This window comes from Zootoca vivipara, chromosome 3, assembly GCF_963506605.1.
Source record: "Zootoca vivipara chromosome 3, rZooViv1.1, whole genome shotgun sequence".
NCBI lineage: Eukaryota > Metazoa > Chordata > Lepidosauria > Squamata > Lacertidae > Zootoca > Zootoca vivipara.
The window spans coordinates 101,209,142-101,229,669 of record NC_083278.1 but is presented as its reverse complement, the minus strand read 5'-3'; the positions used below and the strand labels follow the sequence as shown (position 1 = coordinate 101,229,669).

At 46.5% G+C, this 20,528-nt stretch overlaps 1 protein-coding gene across 1 annotated transcript in view; it reads right to left on the bottom strand.

The window, feature by feature from the left end:
* PRKCE (protein kinase C epsilon) overlaps nucleotides 1–20,528 on the bottom strand; it is a 323,510-nt gene that overhangs the window by 81,844 nt on the left and 221,138 nt on the right. Inside the window, exons 3-8 of the mRNA XM_035111183.2 lie at nucleotides 14,498–14,657; nucleotides 12,738–12,772; nucleotides 11,477–11,562; nucleotides 9,717–9,846; nucleotides 4,788–4,930; nucleotides 305–401 (exon numbers count right to left, since the gene is read on the bottom strand). Of these exons, the coding sequence (XP_034967074.1) occupies nucleotides 305–401; nucleotides 4,788–4,930; nucleotides 9,717–9,846; nucleotides 11,477–11,562; nucleotides 12,738–12,772; nucleotides 14,498–14,657 (651 nt within the window). The remainder of the gene's footprint in view (nucleotides 1–304; nucleotides 402–4,787; nucleotides 4,931–9,716; nucleotides 9,847–11,476; nucleotides 11,563–12,737; nucleotides 12,773–14,497; nucleotides 14,658–20,528) is intronic.

Genomic DNA, 20,528 nt, shown 5'->3' with positions numbered 1-20,528 from the left:
TTTGCTACCTCTGCAGAAGACAGCATCTCACTAGATGGTCCCCAAAAAGCCTCCAGCAGCTTCTCCTGAATCTTCAGGGCTAGTAGGTCATTTTGCTCTACTGAGCAGGAAAGACAGTGCAAGGCACATGGCAATTCCATCTGTGTGATATGGCCATGTTATGACACCATTTCTTCCATAATCTATTCGTTGTTAAATCTGAGCTGTTGGGGCCACATTATTTACAAGGCTGCAGTTCAGTGAGACCCGCCCCCCCACAAAAAATTCAAAATATTTATAAATATAAAAATAAAAGGCGGCAAACCTTGATCACATGGGGAAGTTGGTGCTGACTTTGATCTGTCATCATCTCCTGGTGAGGATCCAGGAACTGGCGGTTGAGATTCTGCACCTGGGACAAGCTAGGAATAGACAAGAGAAATGAGGTGCTTAACCATCGCAAAGGTGTTCTTCTGACATGGCATTTATGAGAGTACAAAGACGCAGCTCCAAATAGCAACGCTTCTGCACACAAAGAGGCAGGCAACTGAAAAACCTCCTTGAATTGTTATCTGCTTTACAGATTGACAAGCATAGCAGCTCATTTTTTAAAAGAGAGGAAAAACCTGCATTTATTGCATTGAAATCTTAACTTGTTTGAAGAAGTTCACGGTAAATGCTGCTAGGCTTACCAAATACACAGAAAGACCACACATAGAAACTCTTTAAAAACAACAACCCATAACTTCTGAAACAAGGTATTCTTGACACAAGTTCTACAGCAGGCATCCCCAAACTTCGGCCCTCCAGATGTTTTGGGCTACAATTCCCATCATCCCTGACCACTGGTCCTCTTAGCTAGGGATCATGGGAGTTGTAGGCCAAAACATCTGGAGAGCCGCAGTTTGGGGATGCCTGTTCTATAGTGTCATGTCAGAATGAAAGGCCATAATTCACTGAGCACCATTCCAACACCAGCTTAATTAAATCTGTACAGGAGATTTAGTGGATTTCAACCACATTTTGCTCGCCAAAAGATGCAAGATGCTTGACTTCATGATGATCCTTGCATACCTGCCAAGTTGCTGTCGGAGAAATAAGGGACTGGGCGGAAGTAGCAGACCGGAAATAGTGCTGCCGCCATTTTGGGACTGGGCGGAGCATGCTCAGAAGTGACTTTTGATGCTGCTTTGCCCAGTTCCAAAATGGCTGCCGCGCCAGAATAAACCGGGGAAAAACAAAAAAATCCGTTTTTTCAGCTAGGAACAGCTGGAAAAACGAGGATTTCCCGGGGAATACGGGAGACTTGGCAGCTATGGATCCTTGCCAAATGCAGCCTTTCTAAATTCTCCATTTTTTTAATCAGGGGAATGATCTTGAAGAGGGACAGGGAACCTGTGACCCTCCACATGTTGTTGTGCTCCAACTGCTATAAGTCCCAGCCAGCTGAGCCAATGGTCAGGAATTGTGGGAGTTGTAGTCCAAAATCGTCTGGAGGACCAGAGGTTCCCCATTCCAGGTCTGATGGCATGTGATGCTGTGGATCCTAAGAATGTCTGGTCAAATAAGTTGCCTAGACAGATGATCACCTGGAAAGTATATATGTAAGTCTCTTCAGACGAATATAAGTACAATAAGCTGATAGACTGTGGCAAAGCAGACAATTACGAACATGCGATTTATGGTCATGCCACCACCACACATTTCAAACACCTCCCAAGACCACACCACACTTTTAAAGCACAGCCATACCACTTTAATAGCAATGGCTTCCCCCAAAGAATCCTGGGAACTGTGACTTGTTAATGGTGGTGTGAACTGTAGCTATGTGTGGAGTCTCCTAATAACTCTCAGCATCCTTAAGCAACTACAATTCCCAGGATTCTTTGGGGGAGGAGCCATAATTGTTGCAAGTGGTATAATAGTGCTTTAAACATATTGGGTAGAGGTGACTGATGTAGACGTCAAGAGCACATAGATCCACCATCTTCCTATATACAAGTGTCTAATAATAATAATAATAGTTACAGGTACCGTAGGTAGCCGTGTTGGTCTGCCGTAGTCGAAACAAAATAAAAAAATTCCTTCCAGTAGTACCTTAGAGACCAACTAAGTTTGTCATTGGTATGAGCTTTCGTGTGCATGCAGGTATCTGAAGAAGTGTGCATGCACACAAAAGCTCATACCAATGACAAACTTAGTTAGTCTCTAGAGTGCTACTGGAAATGATGATGATGATGATGATGATGATAATAATAATAATAATAATAATAATAATAATAATAATAATAATAATACGGTAATAATAATTGCTATACTGCCCTTCATTCGAGGATCACAGGGCAGTTTACAATATAAAAACACAAAAATACATAATATAATAACCACTGCTTTTCTTCTCGAAAGAAAGGTGCCAGTACTCACCATGAAGTTGTTATAGTAAGTGCTACACTTTTAACCAGTGCTTTTCTTCTAGAAAAACACAGTGTCGGTACGGCATACCCTCGAGTACCCCCAGAAGAAAGCACTGATCGTAACAAAAACAAACAAACAATACACTCCCACGGACAATTTAAAAGGCCATAGATTGTGTAATTAGCCAAAAGTCTGGGAGAAGAGGAATGTTTTTGCCTGGTGCCTAAAGGATGTGTAACAAATGCGCCAGGCGAGCCTCCCTGGGGAGAGCATTCCACAAACAGGGAGCCACCACGGAAAAGGGCTGTTCACATGTTGTCACCCTCTGAACCTCAGGTAATGATTGCAGGGTCCAGGTTAGTTCATATGGGGAAATCTACGTGCTGCTACGTACCTGGCAGGCTGGCACAATATACCCTGTGAGGTATTCACCTAGCTTTTGCACTGCTATTAATTAGAATGACTAACTTAGGTTTCTTAATGTCAATTGGGTCTATTAGGTAGGTGACTTAGGTGACTACAACCCCCTGGAACAGCATCTTTCCATGCCAGGGACAAGACCAGGACCCAGCAACCCCCAGTGGAAAATGGGCAAAATGCATAATCACTGATAAATTGGGGGCTCTCCAAGGACTACTGTGGGCAGTTAACAGATTGCAGGAGATAAAGGCAGGAATCCTGTCCATATATACTTGGGAGGGCTCTGTGGGGCTTCCTTCTGCACAGACATATCCAGGATTGCACTGATGTTATGTGCAACTCTTGGCATAAAGAGGTCCAAGGGATGGTTTGCGGTGTATTTATTTTTTTACCCAGCGCAGAAGGGATCAGCTTCTGTGACGTGGCTTTGCAGAGCATCTGCTGAATTCAATTCTCTTTTGGGAGAATGTTATTTCAGTGCGTTTCCATTTGTCATCACTGTAATATCGCGGGGGGTGGAGAGGAACATCTGGCAAGACAATGATCTCACGCCAGTTTTTCAACCAGATAAGAATATTTATGTTCACATGTGTTCTCACAAGGGGACTTCAAAGTAGTAGCTTTGATGTTTACATGGCTTTCTGACAAGAACGATTCCTTCTGACAATTGGAAAATAATAAAGCCTTTTTTGACTTCATCACTACTGAGGTCAAAGCAGTCTAAGTTCTTCCAGGGCTTCTTCCAGCTCACTTGGTTTGCGTACTCCAAAGAGCACAAGTTTAGCAGTGGCGATGCCATTATTTTGTCCAACTGCTTTTGATCTTCTCCATATGGGAACCTAGGAAGTTGCCTTATACTAAGCTAAACCACTGGCCCAACTAGCTCAATGCTATCCATACCAACTGCCAACAGCCCTCTGCGATATCAGGCAAGGTTCTCATCCAGCCCTACCTGTTGTTGAACTGAAGTTGAGAACTTCAGCATGCAGAGCTTTGGAATATGTTGTCAGCAATATACTGTTGACACACAACTCTACTTCTCCACTACATCTGCAGGTGTGCTGGACCATTGTCTTGCCTCAGTAAGGGACTGGATGAGAACCAACAAACTGAAGCTCAATCCAGATAAGGCTTAGGCCAGGCATCTCCAAACTTCGGCCCTCCAGATGTTTTGGACTACAATTCCCAACTTCTCTGGCCACTGGTCCTGTTAGCTAGGGATCATGGGAGTTGTAGGCCAAAACATCTGGAGGGCCGCAGTTTGGGGATGCCTCGCTTAGGCACTGTTAGTGGGTGGTTTCCTAGAGTGGATGAGTGGGGGGGGGTTGCCTTTTCTTGATAGGATAACACTCCCACTGAGGATTGGGTACACAGCTTGGGGGTACCCAATGGATCCACTGCTGTCGCTTGAAGCTCAGGTGGTCTTGGTGGTGCCTTCCATCAGCTTTGGCTGGTGGCCCAGCTGCATACCTATCTGGACCAGGGCTTCTGTTGTCTATGCTCTGGTAAACTTCTAGGTTAGATTATGCAATGTGTTATGCGTGGGGCTGCCTCTGAAGACGATTTGGAAACTTCAGCCGGTGCAGAATTTGGTGGCCAGGTTGCTCACCAGGGCAAGACAGTTTGAGCATATGACACTGACCCTGGCCTTAGTTTCCGGGACCATTTACATGTGCTGGATTAGACACAGAAAGACTTAAATGGCCCGGGACCGCAATATATTTTAAGGACTGGCTCTCACCATATGAATCGACCAAGACCCTATAATCAGAATCTCATAAAAATCCCTTGGCCAACTCAAAAGTAAGCTAAATGCAACAACAACAACAAAAACTCATTAAATTTTTTACTCCCCTTGATCGTTTTCATATGCAATTACTTTTCTCACTAATTGACAGAGGATGGTTACAAAAAATGGAGAAGAAAACGCTCCGCGTAGCACTAGTCATGAGTTCACATGCAAGAAGGATTACCTTCTTCCTCCTTTGTCCACTATTAGTGATCTTATCTGGAGTGACACCCAGGTCGGCGAGTACTTTAGCTATGCCCCTAGCATCCACTCCGCAGTTGGGGGCCACATTTGTTTCACAGCGTCTATGTACATTCATCTTGCAAACTGCAATTCAAAACAGGCGGGGAAAGGAAGAGAAAACCCAAGTCGGATTAGATCAATTTTTTGATACGTCAACATCAACACCTGTCTTTACCATGTGGAAATCAGGGTGCTGACGTGCAGCAACCTTCCCTGAAACGAGAAAAATTATTTCAATGGGGGAAACGCTGAGCTGGATCCGTGACTGATCGTTTCATATCCTGGGACACGAGAATTGCCTTCTTAAGATTAGGCCAAGGTATATCTAGGCCAGCAGTATGTTCCCAACAGCAGTCAGCTAGTGATGCCTGTGAGAGCTTGCTCGCTCAGGTCTCTCCTTCAAAGCTGACAGAAAAGATGTGATTAGTGATCTGTGAAGGGACAGGCAACCATCTTGTCTGTGAATGATCATAGGATCATAGAGTTGGAAGAGACCACAAGGGCCATCCAGTCCAACCCCCTGCCAAGCAGGAAACACCATCAAAGCATTCTTGACATATGCCTGTCAAGCCTCTGCTTAAAGACCTCCAAAGAAGGAGACTCCACCACACTCCTTGGTAGCAAATTCCACTGCCGAACAGCTCTTAGTGTCAGAAAGTTCTTCCTAATGTTTTTGGGGAATCTTCTTTGTAGTTTGAATCCATTGCTCCGTGTCCGCTTCTCTGGAGCAGCAGAAAACAACCTTTCTCCCTCCTCTATATGACATCCTTTTATATATTGGAACATGGCTATCATATCACCCCTTAACCTTCTCTTCTCCAGGCTCTTCTCCATGATAAAGCAGCACAGGACGAAGCACCGTCTAGGAGGCAAGAGACAGTGGTGCACAACCCAAATCACTCTGAGGGCCACTTTTTCCATTTTTATTAACCCTAAAAGGCCACCTCACATTCTTTCCCTCAAAGAAGTACGAGCACTGTACTTTCTCAAAGGCTGCTGGGAATTGTAACTCTGAGAGGGGTAAACTGCAGTGTCCAGAACTGTCTGAGGGAGAGAAGGTGTTTTGTTGCCATTATATTTCCAGCAGATTCTGATAACCCACTTTGTCTCCAAGTGCCTCACAGTTCACTCTCCCGTGTCCCTGCGAAACAACACAGGCCGCTCTGAAATCTTGGCCGATCTATCCCTCCCTTTTCAGCTCTACTCCATAACGCCTTCTGTTCTCATCATTCTCTCCATCTCTGTCCGCATCTCTCACATCTCTCAATCCAGCCTTTTCATAAACCACTTATAACTCAGCTTGCTACTGAAAAGCCGGGGTTTTTTTTGGGGGGGGGTGCGCAATGAGCAACGGCAAAGGCAGAGGAGGATCCAATCAGCCATCAGGCCTTTCATTGTACAGACCCAAGCTAAGGCCGTCAATCATAAACGAATATACATGCTCCCCCTGCTAAATACACCATTGATTTCTGGCTGCAAATGTATCAAAGGAAGCAGCAAATAACTGGGCCGCTTAACATTGAGACTCCTCATTTGCTGACAGACGGTTGGAGTCTTTTACCTTATGTGCAAGTGCCCTCTTGTGGAGGGAAAAAAAAGCTCAAGAAAGTGTACAAAAATATAAGCCTAACTCAATGCTGCAGACTTTTAGAGATAAAAATTCAAACACGCCCCCCCCCCCCCAAGAAGAACAATAATTCACTGCACTTGTGCATGTGTCCAGAGGAGGGCAACCAAAATGATCAAAGGCCTGGAAACGATGCCTTATGAGGAACGGCTTAGGGAGCTGGGTATGTTTAGCCTGGAGAAGAGAAGGTTAAGGGGTGATACGATAGCCATGTTCAAATATATTAAATGATGCCATATAGAGGAGGGAGAAAGGTTGTTTTCTGCTGCTCCAGAGAAGCGGACACGGAGCAATGGATTCAAACTACAAGAAAGAAGATTCCACCTAAACATTAGGAAGAACTTCCTGACAGTAAGAGCTGTAGGGCAGTGGAATTTGCTGCCAAGAAGTGTGGTGGAGTCTCCTTCTTTGGAGGTCTTTAAGCAGAGGCTTGACAGGCATATGTCAGGAATGCTTTGATAGTGTTTCCTGCTTGGCAGGGGGTTGGACTGGATGGCCCTTGTGGTCTCTTCCAACTCTATGATTCTATGATTCATAGGGATTTGAACCTGGGTCCGTTGTTGGCTGTTCAAGGGTCTAGTCGCTTCACCACACTGATGCCATTCAATGATCATTCTAACAGAGGGTTGAAGGATCTGCGACACTCCAGACATTGTTGGGCTACAGCTCCCATAATCCCTTATCATGAGCTATACTAGGAAGGGCTGATATGAGTTGGGAGCCCAACAACACAAGACATGGTAAAAGTAAAGGTAAAGGGACCCCTGACCATTAGGTCCAGTCGTGACCAACTCTGGGGTTGCGGGGCTCATCTCGCTTTATTGGCCGAGGGAGCCGGCGTACAGCTTCTGGGTCATGTGGCCAGCATGACAAAGCCGCTTATGGTGAACCAGAGCAGCACACGGAAATGCCGTTTACCTTCCCGCTGTAGTGGTACCTATTTATCTACTTGCACTTTGATGTGCTTTCGAACTTGGACGTGCTTTGCCGTGCTTTCGAACTGCTAGGTTGGCAGGAGCTGGGACCAAGCAATGGGAGCTCACCCCGTCGCACGGTAGCCATGGTAGCCATCTTCAAATATCTAAAGGGCTGTCACACAGAAGATGAAGCAAGCTCATTTATCCTATCGTTCTCCAGAGGATAGGATTCGAACTGATGATTCAAGTTACAGGAGAGGAGGATTTGACTAAACACCAGGAAGAACTTTCCGAAGGTAAGAGGCATTCGACAGTGGAACGGTCTCCCTCAGAAGGTGGTGGACTCCCCTTCATTGCAGGTTTTTAAGCCGAGGTTGGATCTGTCATGGATACTTAAGTTGAGATTCTTGCATTGCAGGGGGCTGGACTCGATGACCCGTGGGGTCCCTTTCCAAGGCTAGTATTCTATGATTCTATTAATTTATTGGGGCAAGGGGCAGAGGCTCCCCAACCCTGTCCTTTCATTCCCACTGCTACTGGAATGAGAATTAAATCACTCAAGGAAACTTTTGTAAAAGTCCAAAGTCCATATTAGAGCTATAGGTTTACTAGGCCAACCAAAACTTCATAAAATAGTGTGCAAATGTTTGAGTTCTCTAGACTAGATGTTACAACACAACTCAAGGGGGATTGGGGGTGGGAATAAAAAAGCTGCTGGTGTTAGTCAAGGTGTACTTGGCTGCATCTGGTAAGCTTTTAAGCTGGGGGTGTGGGAAATGAACTTTCAGGTGCTTGCCGTTTTCATGTTGTATCCCAAACTCCAGAGAAGAAGAAAAAACACATAACAGCTGAACCTCCGTCTCCACAAATCCCACAACCAGATGCTACCCGTTCCTGATAAGAGGCAGGTGGGAGACGATCCACCATAAAATTTATGATGAAGTGTTCTGGGGAACTTGGATGCTTGCAAAAAAAAAAAAAGATGATATTTTTGTTGGCCTAACAAAGTCCTAATATGGGCACTTTAAAAAAATTTTCTTATAGGACAATCTTTTCCAAAAGTTGACATTCCTATCTATCTCCCACCACCGCTGTGTTTCAGAAACATTGCCTTAGTAGGATGCTCCTTGAATACCTTATGTTGCAAGATCAAACCAAAAACAAGGGAAAGCAATACCCCTCTGGTTTCAGAAACAGGTCCTAATAACAGCAGCTTCAGAGCTTACTTTGAGTTCTGTGACCACCCACAGTAGGACAAACCCTGCGTGTTCCTAAAACACCATAAATTAAAAGGTTAAAAAAGGCTCCAAGTAATCCAATTAAGTGAACATAAGGAGACAGGGAGGCATCTCTACAAATCTGCCAAGAATTGAATAAGCCAACAGGGTTGGCAGCAGCTGTTGCCAACCAACTCCATTTATCCTGTTCTCTCTTTCTGAATTATTCTGGGCTGTTTTTGTTCTGCTTGCTGCAGGCATGCAAGTGTGTACATTTTTTAAAATGGGGGGCTTTAACTCAGATGCAGACATGTTTTGATTTCCTCCACTTAAGGTTGCTATTGCAGATAAATTGCTCCCGGTGCGAAAATGAGATGGCAAAAGTATGAGAAGCTAACCCCTCAAGGAATAAATGTGTGAGTTCATATGAAAAAAATAATAATCCAGAGTTCTGGCTACCCCACTCTCTGTGAAATGTAATGGGGGAATCCAGGAATTTCTATGGTAATTTTAAATCAATTTATTTTTTGTACAAATCTTTATACACCTCATACTAAAAGACTACCAAAGTACATTAAGGAGTACAGTATAAGTAAAGCACTTAGGGTAGGTTACAGTGTTGTTTGATGAGCATTTTGGGGAAAGTTTCGACTTTTCTTGGTTTCTGTTTATTTTATCTGTTCCTATTTGATCCTGTTAAAGTCACTTTATGAGATTTTTTTAAATGCGTGTGTATAAAGTGACTAACAGACATAAATGATAACATACAAGAGAATGCAAAATTCATGAAATATAGGCATCCAAATAAATTTCCACAACAAGTACAGTCATACCTCAGGTTAAGTACGCTTCAGGTTGAGTACTTTCAAGTTAAGTACTCCGCGGACCCGTCTGGAACGGATTAATCCACTTTCCATTACTTTCAATGGGAAAGTTTGCTTCAGGTTAAGTACGCTTCAGGTTAAGTACGGACTTCCAGAAGCAATTAAGTACTTAACCTGAGGCACCACTGAAATAAAACAGCTGAGTTGCATAATAGGCAAAACCGGCTTCGTTTCATCATTTGCTTTATTATGAAGCACAAGCGCAAAGGAGGAAGCACAACCTACCTTTGCATTGTAAACCTTGTCTCAGAAGACCCCAGAGCAACGAACCACAGTGGTCACAGAAGGTGGGCACTTTGTAATTGTGAATGCTGAACTTGTGAGGCATGTTGACACTGAAGCGCTGGGAGCCCACCTGGCAGAAAATCACAAGAACACACAAAAACACCACTCTGGTACGTCTACTCTTTTCCAGTGAAGGCCTTGTAAAGTACTTCTACATTTTCCATACGTGACAAGAGCGAACTCAATTCCCCGAGTGCCAATCCCTGCACACGCAAAATGGTGGACTTCTGTGGGCCTAGCTGTTAGCCAGAAAGTTGGTGGTTCGAGCCCACCCAGGGACATGGCAGGGGGTTGGACTAGATAACCTTTGCGGTTCTTTCCAACTCTTCAATTCTTTGATTCTGTGAATCAAGGATACTGCGATGGGAGTAAACTGTACCTTTTACGGGAGGGTTAACTGCGCAGCGATAGAGAGTACGCTCTTCATGAGGAAAATCCCAGACTATTGAATATTTTTGGTCCCCAGTGAAGAGGACAAGGCAGCAGACAAGGAGAAAGAGCTCTGCCTGAACTCCTGGAGAGCTGCTGCTGGTCAGAGTAGACAGTATTGGGCTAGGTGGACCAGCAGTCTGAGACTGTATTAGGCAGTTTCCTATGCATGCTGCAGAAGAATATCAGCAGGACAGAGTGGTTCGGGTCAGCTTGCCAATGTCAGTGAGGACCCTCTGGTCATCTTTCAAGGAACATTGGGATCCTACCGAATGCCGTTTGCAAATCAGCATCAACATTGTCCCTAAATGAATCGCTTGTGCTACGTAAATAATCTTCTGGTTGTTTTTAAAAAGTTCCACTTGCAGATGGAGATACATGGCATATTCCCACCCACAAGCAGCCCTTCTTATCGCTGGCTTCTATCCAGGAGTTCTTTAAAACAATAAGAGCACCAATTCAGAAATGCTTGAAAACTTCCTGTAGTCTGGAGCCAGAGAATGTAAATCTACACAGGAACTCCCATATCCCCGCTGGCATAGAAGGATGGCACAAGTTGGTAGATTACCATCTGGCACAAAGAGGTCATGTCTTTAAAAGGCACAAACACTGGTGGGGTGGGGTGGGGGTGGGGGAGCAGAAGATGATACTGCAATGGCTCTCTGAAATAAAACTGAGATATGCAAGTGGGCAAAAAGAGGTGGGGGTGGGGGAGAAAAAGATTGTGCACATTGTCAGCTCTAGATTCACCTGGCCAATTCAAAATCGGAAATGCGAACTGCTTCAGATGAGAACCTGTGCAAAGGACCCTCGCAGAACCACAGGTGGCAGAGGACACAGACATATCACAAACGCTGAAATGGGATTCAGCTGCCAGTCTGGTTGGCTTCCATATGTGGAGTGGCAATGGGGCGGCCATCTTGTCTTTTGCCTCAGGCGGCAGAATTTCCTGAGCAGGCTCTGAAGACAGGGCCACTGCTCTGGGTGGCCAGTATCCAGTTCCATTCTGAGAATCCAGAGTTGGCCCTCTTTTAAAAACAAACAGTGACAATAGTTCCCAGGGAAATTGTGCACAGCGGTTCTCAGTCATGCAGAAAAGTAAATGGCGAACCAAAGAGAGACTAGAAGGGTGCAGTCGGGATCCATCTCCTGCTCCCTCTCTTTTAACAAACAGGGGAGGTGACAGTGACTTGGCCTGACTTTATATATATGAAAAAAAAATCTACAAAAAAATCCCTTTTATCTAGAGCATTTCTTCTATAAATATTTACCTCATCGTGGGCTTCCTGCTTCTTCAACCCAGCGCATTTCGTTATTATAAGCTCATGGCATCGCTTATGGACTACGCAAGTGCAAACTGTAAACAAGAGAAACGGTATCACATTTGAGTTTTCACAAAGGCAGTTTTATTATTTTGTCCAGATGGGATGGTGAGGTAACTGAAAATGAAAAAGGGGGGGTAGGATTCTGGAGGGTTGCTTCCCATTTCTACCCACCAGTCCCAGAGGATCTGAAAAACCTAAGCATTACACTTCTTAACTGAAGAGGGTTATGGTACCTGAACTGAATTGGGACAGAGTTGGGACAGGGGCTGCATCCCACAAGGTTCTCTTCTTCGCATCTAGTGGAACTTCCCCTCCTTCTCCTCCCCACTTCTGCCTCTGAAATCTCTTCCGGGTTTTCCCCTACCAACTCTTTGGAGATGACTGGGGACATTGGGGAAGGGGAATTTGCTGGGGGATGAAAGGGACGGCAACTTCTGCTGCGCAAGCAGAGGTCCTTGCCCAAACGGGAAAACTCTGCTGAATTCAACCCACTGCATGTTGTTCCAATGCTGCTGGCACACAAAAGAGATCCTGCAAATTCACAACACAAAGCACTCGTTTTTGATCTTGAAGGCCCTAAACAGCTTGGGGCCTGCACTTGTGTCAACTTGCCTGCACCACATCCCCAGTGTTCCTGTGCCTGCCACTGATGTCCATTAAACTGATGGCTATGAGAGGAGGGCCTTTTCAGTAGTGGCCCCACACTTGTGAAACTCTTTTCTCATTGAGGTTTGTATAGCCCCATGCCTATTCACCTATAAGCAAGCATTAAGGACCAATTTCTTTTACATTCAGGTAGGTACCATACCTAAAAAAAATTGTCCAGTAGCCCCTTAGAGACCAACTAAGTTTGTTCTGGGTATAAGGTTTCAAGTGCATGCACACATCTTCAGATATCTGAAGAGTATCTGAAGAAGTGTGCATGCACATGAAAGCTTGTACCCAGAACAAACTTAGTTGGTCTCTATGCTACTGGACAATTTTTCAATTTCTTTTAAGTTGCTTTTGCATAATCAGGGACTCTTTATTCATTTAAATGATATAACTCTGAGTTGAATGTTATTTGTTTGTTTGGTCCTGCTGTCTTTTATATTGCTTTATGGCGACTGATCACTGATCCTGTTCCAAGGACCGATGAATGGCAAAGATACTAGCTCCTTATAAATTATACCACAGATCTTATATTTGTATGTCAAATTTTCCTTACCTTGACATTGGTACCCTTGCTTTCCTATTACTCCCCTGGAGATGAAAAAAAACACACAGAGCACGAATTAGGAATCGGGAATGGACGTATATTTTCACATCGCAACATTGACATGGTCAAGAGCCACAGCCAGTGACCAGGGATGAATGCACTGGCTGCAACCCAATTTATTTAAGGAGATTCATCTCTTGGCTCTACAGATGGAATTCTTCCCTTTGTTTCCCCCTCCGTCATTTTTGGAAATGTCACCAAGCTATACTTTGCCAAAAAAATCCCATGCCAAAAATGAAAAGAGATAGTTCTTAAGGCTCCTTAGGAACCGATTCCTCCGCCACCCTGACACTCTCTCTTTCTCTCTCTCTTACATGAAAGAAAGTATTGTGTGTTATCTGCACAACCACACATGCTTCAAAGCACTAAAAGGTCTTGCAGATCTTGGCCAAGAGCATCTGAGTCCTTAATGCAGGCTAATCTTGTGCCTTCCAGATGTTGCTGGACTCCAATTCCCATCACCCCCAGCTGGCATGGACAACCGTTGGGGATTATATAGGAGCTGAAATTCAGCAGCATCTGTGGACCACAGGTTAGCCAGCCCTGCTGAAATGGTTGCAACTGAGAAGAAGAAAGCTTGAAAGGCTTCTTCCTCTATTTTAGTCCTGCAAAGATCAGAGACACTGCGGCTGAGGAGCTTTCCCCTGCCACAAGAGACATTATTGATAGATGTAGGGCCAGCTGAACATTACCTTCTGCAGTTTTAGTGTTTCAGATCTGGGGGGGGAAACCCTCTCTCTACCATGATGCAACCACACACACATTGATATGATTCAGACAACCAGCCTTCTCATTGCTATCTGGGGAAGGGCAAAATTCGGTGTACTTGACCAATCGCTCGTCTGAACGAGTCAACAACTTAAAAATCTTACAGCCCATTCCTACGCATGCCTACGTGGAAGAAAATCCTATTACACTCAATAGGGATTACTCCGAAGAAGGTGTGCGGAAAGAGTGCAAAGAGTTTGGTTCTATATTATCAAATAGCTGCAGCAACCACAACAATAGCCACCTTCTTTTCAACGAAAAGAATGGATTTACAGTAACTGAAGCAACCCACATGCTATCATGCAACACAACAAGCTAGCCCAAAGGTGGAGAACGGAATCTGGTGGGTGAGCTGGATCCTTACCACCCCCCACCTGTACCCATAGGCCATTTTGAGTCGTAACTAGGGTCAAACACCTGTCAATTACCTGGCATGGCACTGATGCCAATTGCCCCAAAGTTATTTTTTGCTTTACTAAAAACTATTGAATCCAAAGGAAGGTTTGTGTTCATAGCAAGCCCTGCTTGGGGGCTTGATGTCAGTGCCAAGCCCGCCAGTACTTCCTGTAGGGACACAGGTGGCACTGTCAATCTAAACCACTGAGCCTCTTGAGCTTCCTGATCATAAGGTCGGCGGTTCGAATCCCCGTGATGGGGTGAGCTCCCGTTGCTCTGTCCCAGCTCCGGCCAACCTAGCAGTTTGAAAGCACACCAGTGCAAGTAGATAAGCAGGTACCGTTGCGGTGGGAAGGTAAACAGCGTTTCCGTGCGCTCTGGCTTCCACCACGGTGTCCTGTTGCGGCAGTAGCGGTTTAGTTATGGTGGCCACATGACCTGGAAAGCGGTCTGTGGACGAACACCGGCTCCCTTGGAAATGAGTTAGCCAGAAAGTTCCCCCAAGCTAGCCGATGAGCGGTAATGACACTTCATAAAATACTTACCATATAAAGTCTCGGCAGTGTGAACAATATGTTGGTTGTCTAAGGTAGGTGGCCATAAATTTGTGCCCGTTAACCTGGTGGACCCTGCGTCGCACTGCCCCCTGGCGCTTCCTGGGCCGCATCCGCTCTCTAAACACTCGTTCCTCATTGTCTTTGGGTGCTGGAGGGAACAAAAGAGAGAGGAAGGGAATGAACACCTCAGATATGAAAGCTGGTAAGAGAATAAAGAGAATGCACAGGGGCAGTTTGATTTCCACATTGCACCGTGGCTGCAAACCACCACAATTCTCCCCCCCACCCCGAGTCATTTTTTTTTATTAAAAAAAATTAAATTTGAAAAGCTTTACATGTATATTTCAGATTCCAAATTCGTTATACATTTCTCTTTAAACTTTGACTTCCTGCATTTCCCTCCATGCTGTTCTTAATCCCATCCCCTTTCTAATACTGCATTCTAATAAACATTTCACCTAAGACATTTTCTTCTATTTCATATATTACCAATCTTCTACCGCTGCTCATATTTCAAATCTTGTTTGCAATTTCATCCAATTATTCCCCCCCCCCCAATATTCCAAAAAAGAGGGGGGGGATTTCCATTCTTCCATGTATACTTTTTCACTGTTAGTTTCGCCAGCTCCACGTTTGCCCATTAGCTTTAAAATTCATTCTTCTTTCGTTGGTGTTTTCTTTCCAGATCTGCGTCAAGCCACCCCAACGTTTTGCCTGGTTCATCATATTTGGCTGGCGTATTTATTTTATTTATTAAATTTCTACACCGCTTTTCATACAAGGATCATTGCACGGTTTACAGTATATGAGGTGAGAACTGTCCCACCTCCCCAAAGTTTCCTGCTTGGCAGGGGGTTGGACTGGATGGCCCTTGTGGTCTCTTCCAACTCTATGATTCTATGATTCTAAGTTTATCTCTGGCCCAAACTACGGATGCTTCTGGAATGCCATGGTTATCTAGTTCCAGCAAGTGGCAAGATCACAGCCGTTGGGGGGGGGGCGCTACTGGTGTGCCACCTGCTCCTCAGACACTGTTCCTAAACCAGAAGGGGACAAAGGTGGCTTCTTTCCCTAGTGGATCAAGCCTAGATTCCAGCTCTGTGCCCCACTGTTCACTTCCAGCAGCCAGCAGAAATTGGCTGCAAGTAACTGGCACTGTGGTCTAAACCACAGAGCCTAGGGCTTGCCAATCAGAAGGTTGCCGGTTCGAATCCGTGCAACGGGGTGAGCTCCTGTTGCTCGGTCTCTGCTCCTGCCCACCTAGCAGTTCGAAAGCACGTCAAAGTGCAAGTAGATAAATAGGTACCGCTCCGGTGGGAAGGTAAACGGAGTTTCCGTGCGCTGCTCTGGTTCGCCAGAAGCGACTTAGTCATGCTGGCCACATGACCCGGAAGCTGTCTGCGGACAAACGCTGACTCCCTCGGGCAGTAAAGCAAGATGAGCGCCACAACCCCAGTCGTCCGCGACCATACCTGCCAAGTCCTGGACTGCAAAATCCGGGATCGGCAACCGCGTGACACCGGAAGTTGTGTAGACGCAACTTCTGGTGTCGCTTTGCCCATCTATGAGCACTGAAAATGGCCGGTGCCGGAAGTCGCGTCTACACACTTCCGGACATGCGTAGATGCGATGCCCGGCGCCGGCTCAGCCATTTTCGGTGCCCATAGATGGGCAAAGCAGCAAAAACCAAAATGGCCGCTGGCAGGAGCAGAATAAGGGAGAATAACGGGAGAGGAACCGATACGGGGGACCGCCGGAAAACGGTACGAAAAAACGGGGTTTCCCGGGGGAAACGGGGTACTTGGCAGCTATGTCCGTGACTGGACTTAACGGTCAGGGGTCCCTTTACCTTTAACTAAATCTCATTATGCCTCGTTTCTTAATGAAATTGCAGGGGTTTTTTTAATGCAAATTGAAGCAGTTTGGAGTGTCAGCACACTGTCTGCATCAGATACAAATTGATTCTCAAGGCGAGGAAAAGAGCGGTTCCATCGGAGTATTTAATTTCAATCACCAAACATTCAGCGTATTTTCTCAAGGAGCAAGCAGGACGATATATACAAGGGCCAGTGATGATCCCATTTGTTTTCTTTCTTTTCGCACTGTTTTTCCTTCTGCCGTTTCCCCCGAAAACTGGGATGCTGTGGTCTCTTCCTTGTTCTTTAGCTATTGTGCTAAACCAAACGCTGCAGGGGGACCGCAACAGGCAGAGAGATCACACACACACAACTTTCGGCTTCCAGCTGAGACGCTGCCATCAAAGGGAAGCCACGCAGTCCGTGTGCTGAGGCTTCCAGCTGCGTTACATTGCACTGAGTGAGGCACACTCAGTGTCCACCCACATCCTTTTTGGCTTGGGAGGTTAGGGGAGAAGCAGGGGAGGGAGGATATGAACCAACCACTGTCAATATCAGGGGGACATCCAAGAGGAAAAGGCCAGAGGCTTTGTATCCTGATACACTCACTGGGTTGTGAAGCAACATCTGATAACGGTGGCACGGACCTTAATGAATTCAACTTTCTGGGGAACTAATAGGGATTTATTTTTATTCTTATTATTATACCATATGCTCCTGATATCTGATTTAGAAATCAACGAAATAAATAAATAACCAAACTCTGATTCAATTGCTTGGAAACTCAATAAGGCTGCTCTTTTTGGCCTACAAGTGCACTGCTGTGGGGCCTAAAAAGATCTTGTTTTCTGCAGCTGCACAGCATCAAGGGCTCATGGAAAAATACAAGCAGGACTTTACGTTACCTAGCCACTGTATTTTTTTTATTTAAAAAATCAAATATGTAGTTTAGCGTTTAAGTAATATTATTAATATTATTAATACTAATAGCCTCAACTCCACAGAGTTGTTGTTGTTGTTGTTGTTGTTGTTGTTCCACATTTTTCTTTATAAATTCAAAGGGCTTGCAAAATTACTAGAACATGTGAGAAACAATGAATACAACAATAAAGAGAAATTCATTTGGACAGAGTCCAACCGCTAATGTCTCCTCCCTTATCTCGTCCTCAATATCCTGTACATGCCTAATCCTGCAAAGGGCCAAGTCCATTTCTGCAAGCCTGCTCACACATCCCAAGCATGCTGATCCTAGCCCAGCCCAGCAGGATCCTTGCCCAGAATTGTTCCAGGCATGTCTCATTCATATCAACACGCGTGCGCACACACACACACACACACACAAAACATGATTCTGACTCATGCAGCATTTGTTTCCATTACAGAGAAATTTACGGGCAATTGCTTTATACCAGACATTTGGCAGAACCCTTTCCTGCAAACATAATCCCTAAGGGATGGTTCTTCAGTTAGTTTCTCCTACATACGAGTTGTTGGGGTCTTGCTTGGTCCCTCCAGGTGAGCATTCCTTTATGTGTGTATTCTGCAACATGTCATTGGTTTAATAATAGTGCATCAGTGGGGGGAAACCCAGCCAGATGGGTGGGGTATTAATAATAATAATTATTATTATTATTTTAAGTAAATAAATAAATAAATATTTATACCCTGCCTGTCAGAGGCCCTGGTATGGCTACTCTAGAGTAACGACTCCAGCATGGTCTTTTAAGGCTTTTATTAAGTGCTGATTATTTACAGTGTTCAGAGCAATGAAAATGCATCCTTAAGGTGAGGTGTCAGAACTCCCGAATGGCGATTGGCGCGTTTTCTTCCAGCACCACAACTTTGGCAGACCCAACCTCTTCCCCCTACGTTTGCGTCGCAATTCGGGAGTTGGGGGGATTGGCCTCCCCCCCGTGCGTCCAACTTCCTGTCCCACCTGAGGCATGGGCTCCACAACCCTGCCTGAGCCTCGGACACCACTTCCTGACTCTCCGCTGGAGGCAGAGCTCTCCTTACTCTCTCCAGCGCTTGGTGATGGGCTGGAACTTAAGATGGGAGGGACTTCCCTGTATCCCTCGTCCCTCACATCCACCCCCCTCCCAGGCTCCTCTCTCCCCCTCCCTAGTGGCTCTCTGCTTGCTGGGGACGAGTGAAATCCCAAGAAGTCAGTGGCATCCGAGCCTGTGGGTGTGAAAATTTCCCCCCAATCCTGCGATCTCTCTCCTTCCCCCTGAGAAGACGGAAATCCCAAGAAGTCAGTGGCATCAGAGCTGGTGGGAGTAAAAATGTTCTGCCAGTCCTCTCCTGCCTCTGACGTCGTCGACCTCGGTGAAACCCACACCTCTTCTTCCGTGTCCTCAAATTCCGCTTCCCATCTCCATGGGGAGCTGCTGCCTGCTATCCCTTCCTCCTGCTCCTCCCCCTCTCCCTCCCTTTCCATGTGCCAGGGCTTGGGCCTGTGGGGGAACAGGGCGTGGAACTCTTCCACTAAAAATTCCTCAGGTACTTCCGTGGCCGGTATCCACTCATTGTGGGATGGCGGAGTATCCTCCCATGCTATTAGGTACTCCAGCCCTCTCACCCCTCTCCTTGAGTCTAAAATCTCAGTTGCCTCATTGAGCTGTCGGGCGTTTCCCGTCTCCCCCCCTCCCTCTGGAGGTTGATCGCTGTCCCTGAACCTGGTACTTTCCCTGTACGGCGACAGCAGTGATCTATGAAACACTGGGTGCACTCTCATGTCCTCCGGCAGTGCTAGCCTGAAGGCTACCGGGTTGACCTGTTGCGTGACCGTGAAGGGGCCCAGCCTCCTGGGTGCTAACTTTTTGCATCGCCCCCTGGTGGGAAGACCTTCCGAGGATAACCAAACCTTGTCCCCCACCCTGATGACCTCTCCCGACCGCCTGTGGCGATCTGCCCCCTTCTTGTACGCTTCCTTGGCCCTCTCCAAGTGTTCTCTGAGCTGCTGGTGCACCGTCTCCAGGTCCTCTGCCCAATCCTCTGCCTGTGGGCCCTCTTCCTCCTCCTCCCCCTCCCTCTCCGGGAAAGATCTGAGGTCGCGCCCGTAGTTGGCCTTAAAGGGCGACACCCCTGTGGAGACGTGCACCGCATTGTTGTAGGCAAATTCTGCTAGTGGCAGGCGATCCACCCAGTCCGTTTGCCTCTGGCTGACGTAACATCTCAGGTACTGCTGCAGAATGGCGTTGACTCGCTCCGCCTGTCCATTTGTCTGCGGGTGCCGAGCCGTCGACAAGCTGACCTCCACCTGCAGGAGGTTCATTAGCCGTCGCCAGAACCTGGAAACAAATTGGCGGCCACGATCCGAAATAACTCTTAAAGGCAATCCATGCAGTCGGAATACGTGGTCCACAAACAGTTTGGCCGTCTCTTCTGCCGAGACCGCCCTGGCACACGGTATAAAGTGGCACATTTTGGACATGAGGTCCACCACCACCAACACTGCGGTCTTGCCCCTGGACGACGGCAGGTCTGTGATGAAGTCCATGGACACTACTTCCCACGGCCTGTGCGGTGTGGCTAATGGCTCCAGCAAACCTGCTGGTGGCGCTCTGACCACCTTTGCTCGCTGGCAGGTGTCACATCCCCTGACATAATCCCGAACATCCTCCCGCACCCCTGGCCACCAGAAGTGTCTCATGACTAGGTGAGTGGTTTTGTCCCTTCCGAAATGACCCGCCGTTGGGTTGTCGTGCATCTGCTTGAGAACCTTACCTCTCAGCTGTTTGGTTGGGAGGTACAGGGCTCCCCTGTAAAAAAGCAAACCCCTCCTTTCCTCAAAGTCTTTGGCCTGCTCCCTCCCCCCTCTCAGGTCTCTGAAGATGCGGGTGGCAAATTCATCCGCTGCCGTCAGTGCTGTGAGTTCTGCCTCGCTCACCACTGCTGCACCGCATGACCATGCAGATGGGGGGAAAACGTGCCTGGGTGCTGGTGGCAACTCCTCCTCCATATACTCTGGCTTGCGGGAGAGGGCATCCGCCCTGACGTTCTGCTCCCCCGGGATGTAGTGGATGGAGAAGTTGAAGTTCGAGAAGAACTCTGCCCACCGTATCTGCCGCTGGTTGAGCACCCTGGCCGTTCTCCAGAACTCCAGGTTCTTGTGGTCTGTGCACACCTGGATGGGGTGCTTGGCGCCCACCAGGAAGTGT